Below are 3,612 nucleotides of genomic sequence, written 5' to 3' on the forward strand. Positions count from 1 at the left end.
AGCACCTCTCCTTGTTGGCTCCTCTGTCCCTTAGAGAAGGAAGTTATCATCAATGCAGGAACATCCTGGATTGCTTGTGCCCCGCTGTGTTGTCCCTCCAACAGACAGCAGGGTGGTTGCAGTCCCCCATGAGGACCAGGGCTTGTGAAGGTGAGGCTGCTCCTGTCTGTCTATAGAGGGGCTCATCCACTCCACATGGCCTGTAGCAGACCCCCACTGTAATGTCCCCTGTCCCTGCCCTCCCTTTAATCCTGACCCACAGGCTCTCGGTCGGCTCCTCATCCATCCCCAGGCAGAGCTCCATGCCCTCCAGCTGGTCATCGACATGGAGGGTGACACCCCCTCCTCATCCCACCTGCCTGTCCTTCCAAAAAGTTTGACGTCTAAAACTCATAAACTGTTAGAGGTGACTTAGAACACTTGTCTGTACCATGGCAGAACCCAAACACCTAATCAGAGACAGCGTTACTACCTGTGTGTGCAATAGTCTCTGCCTTTAACTATTTGTGGGTTATAGGTAAACTTCTTAAAACGATCTCATTTTCTGCAGTGGCCCGGTTTTGTTTGTTTGTTATTGCCAGGCACCCTGAAACGATCCAGGAAATGCAGCAAACACTACAGCCTTGGTTTCCGTCCTGTCCAGTATCCTATGTCTGACAATAGTTAGAAGCAGCTGCAAGATTTGTTGTTGATAATTATAGTATGTTGTGTTTAGTAAATTTAAGTAAATTTACTGAGAGGCTGTTGATGTCTAGAAAGAGTATGATTAATGAATCTTGTAATTTTCCATTTATAGCTAATATAATCGACGTCTTCACACCTACCCTTGTTCTCAGAAGTTGGATGTGGTTGGACTAGGAGACCTCTAGAGGTCCCTTCCAGTCAACATTTCAATGACTTTGGTGTTTCTAGAAAGGAATTTTCTTTCTCTAGTTCTTTGTTACTTGGACCCTACAGATAGCTTGCCTACTCCTTTTCTTTTCCGGTACAAGTGACACAAATGCTTTCCCTCTTGGGGTAGGAACCTGTCACTGATGTCCTGACAAGATGTACTGCACAGCAGATGTGTATGACAGCAGGGACAGGACTTTGGTCTGGAAGTCCCCTTGTGTTTCTCCTTTGTTGGCTTCTCTGGACGAGACTCATAAACATGGTAGTGTCTGCTGGCAAGCTGCTTTATAGTGACTCCCTCGTGACGCTAGTATTTGAATGCCTAAGATGAACTGTTATCTTAGGAAACAAGGAACATCCATTTTGTATCCTACAAGGGAGGGAGAAGAGGATTGAGATAACAGATATGTTAAATGAATCATCAAGCTAAACTCATTAAATGCCTTTCTTCTTTCACAGTTGTCTCTTGTAGACCTTAGTTGGGGTTCTCATCTGTGCAGCGACTGCACTTTGAGGACCTCACCAGGACAGCGGCTATGAGAGAAGGCCATTGCCTCCAGGGGTGGATGCTCAGGTTTGCCCTGAGGTGAGAAGACAGGTTTCCCACAGAACTGTTGCTGACGCAGTTTTGTTCTCTCCTGTCATAGCCTTTCTTTAGGCTTCTGAACCTGCGCAAGCTGGGTCTGAGTGACAATGAAATCCAGAGACTTCCCCCGGAGGTTGCCAACTTCATGCAGCTGGTGGAACTGGACATCTCCCGTAACGGTAAGGTCAAAGCTAAATGGGGAGTGGGTGCCCCACAGCCCTGCTTCTCTCGGTGTGGTAGTACTACCCTGGGCACTCATGTTCTGGAAGAGGCAGTACCCTTTCACAGTCCTGTGGAGTGATCTCTCGTGGGTCCTGAGCTATGAAAATATGATTGTCTTACTGTGTCTTAGGCTGTCACTGGTACCTGGTGTCCCACTTTCCACATGATAGGCTCTTCTCAAGCCTCTTTTTTTTCTTCCACATATTTTTTCCAGACATTCCGGAAATTCCTGAAAGCATCAAATTCTGCAAATCCTTGGAAATCGCAGACTTCAGTGGGAATCCTCTCTCCAGGTGGGAAGGCATATGCAACCCTTTTGTCTAGCTGAGAACGAGTGTGGAAGTTCCTCATTCTCCCTAGCTTTCTCTGGTCTTCATCTTGTAATTGTCTTCCCTTGAAGTCAAGGCCTAGGATCACCCTGCCTTTGCCAAGACCTGCAGATGTCTGCTCTCCTGACAGGTGGAACACTCAGCATAGGGGAGAGCTGGTGTGTGCTCCCTCTTCTGTGGGGCCTGTGGCTTGGATTGATGAGCCTTTAGTCATCCTGGTACCACCGGTGTGAATGGTGAGGACTTTTGTCCTCTTGGAATAAGTTTGTTACTCCCTCCCCACCCCTTCACCCTGGTGCACAAAGCAGAATGGATGTGGACTTGTACTACAGAGGAGTAAAGAAAGGCCTGCATGCAATCCTCTGCTCTCTGTCAGTCCTTTTTGCTCTCTGTCAGTCCTTTTTGCTCTCTGTCAGTCCTTTTTGCTCTCTGTCCTATTTATAACTTAGGATGGCTGTCCTTTGAACTCTGTGTTTGGTTTCTTTCCCTGGTACCTCAGTGCCCAGAGCTGTGTCCAAGAACAGGGCTCTCTGCCTTGTCTCTTCAGTCATCTGTCTCTACAGCTCTTAATCCATACTGTTTGGGGAATTTAAGTGTGGCTTCTCTGTCTTGGTGAACCATGCTTTCAGGCAGCAGTGTCTTGATGCATTACCTGCCAGGGTCCCCATAGATGCCAGCCTGATGCCTGTTGCCCTTTGTGCTTCTGGGCAAGCTTTGCCCAAAGCACCCTTTAAATCAATTTAACTCTCTGCTTCCCTGTTGTACTGCCAGACACTGCCAGAACAGGAGCAACTTCTCAGTTGGTGAGAATGCCTGTACCACAGGAATGACCAGCACTTCTACACTAGAAGTTATTTGCCAGAGTCTTTTTATGGGCCAGAATTGTAAGATGTGTGTCATGAGCAGTGGGGCAGGGAAGCTCCAGGAACTGCCTGTAACAGCAAAGGATTTCTCCTTTTTACAGGTCTTTCCCTGTTCTGTTGCACCTTGTAGCTGTTATAATGGTACTGCTTGGTCCTGGGGGATGCTGCAGTGCCATCTGCAAGAAATATCCTTAGATGGGTATTTGGGTAGCCCCCCCCTGCTTCCAAGTTTAAATGATCACGTGGCATAATTTAGTTGGGGATTCATACTTGAGTACTGCCGAGCCAAGTTTGCACACTCGGACATGTAGTGACTTTGGTGCAAGGGGGTATTGTTCTCTTGAAGACGGGGCATATCGTGGATCAGGAGCCAGGGTCAGAGTTTGTTCCTGCTCTTCTCTTTTCCACATGTTGATACCAGTTGGGATAAGACTGGCTTTTGGGAGATTTAAGTGAGGAATTTAGGGCTTGTTTTGTGCACAAAATTAACGGTGTTCTGTTCTGTCATGCTTTCACAGGCTTCCAGAGGGCTTCACACAGCTTAGGAGCCTAGGCCATTTGGCCTTGAATGATGTGTCCCTGCAGAGCCTCCCCAATGACATTGGGAAGTGAGTATGCCCCTGTTCCTCACAATGGGGGGGAGAATTGGGGTGGGGACACCGTGCTATTGGGGTGGCGACATTGCCAGGACTTGGGGGGGAAGAGGGTGCCAACCCACTTC

General features: G+C 48.0%; 1 protein-coding gene across 1 annotated transcript in view; it reads left to right on the forward strand.

The window, feature by feature from the left end:
- Positions 1-1,538: 1,538 nt before the first annotated feature.
- Positions 1,539-3,612, forward strand: part of LOC104167193 (protein scribble homolog) — a gene marked incomplete at both ends in the record, with an annotated part of 59,675 nt that continues 57,601 nt past the window's right edge. Inside the window, 3 exons of the mRNA XM_009707379.1 lie at positions 1,539-1,656; positions 1,914-1,992; positions 3,410-3,499. Of these exons, the coding sequence (XP_009705681.1) occupies positions 1,539-1,656; positions 1,914-1,992; positions 3,410-3,499 (287 nt within the window). The remainder of the gene's footprint in view (positions 1,657-1,913; positions 1,993-3,409; positions 3,500-3,612) is intronic.

This window comes from Cariama cristata, unplaced genomic scaffold, assembly GCF_000690535.1.
Source record: "Cariama cristata isolate BGI_N322 unplaced genomic scaffold, ASM69053v1 scaffold3579, whole genome shotgun sequence".
NCBI lineage: Eukaryota > Metazoa > Chordata > Aves > Cariamiformes > Cariamidae > Cariama > Cariama cristata.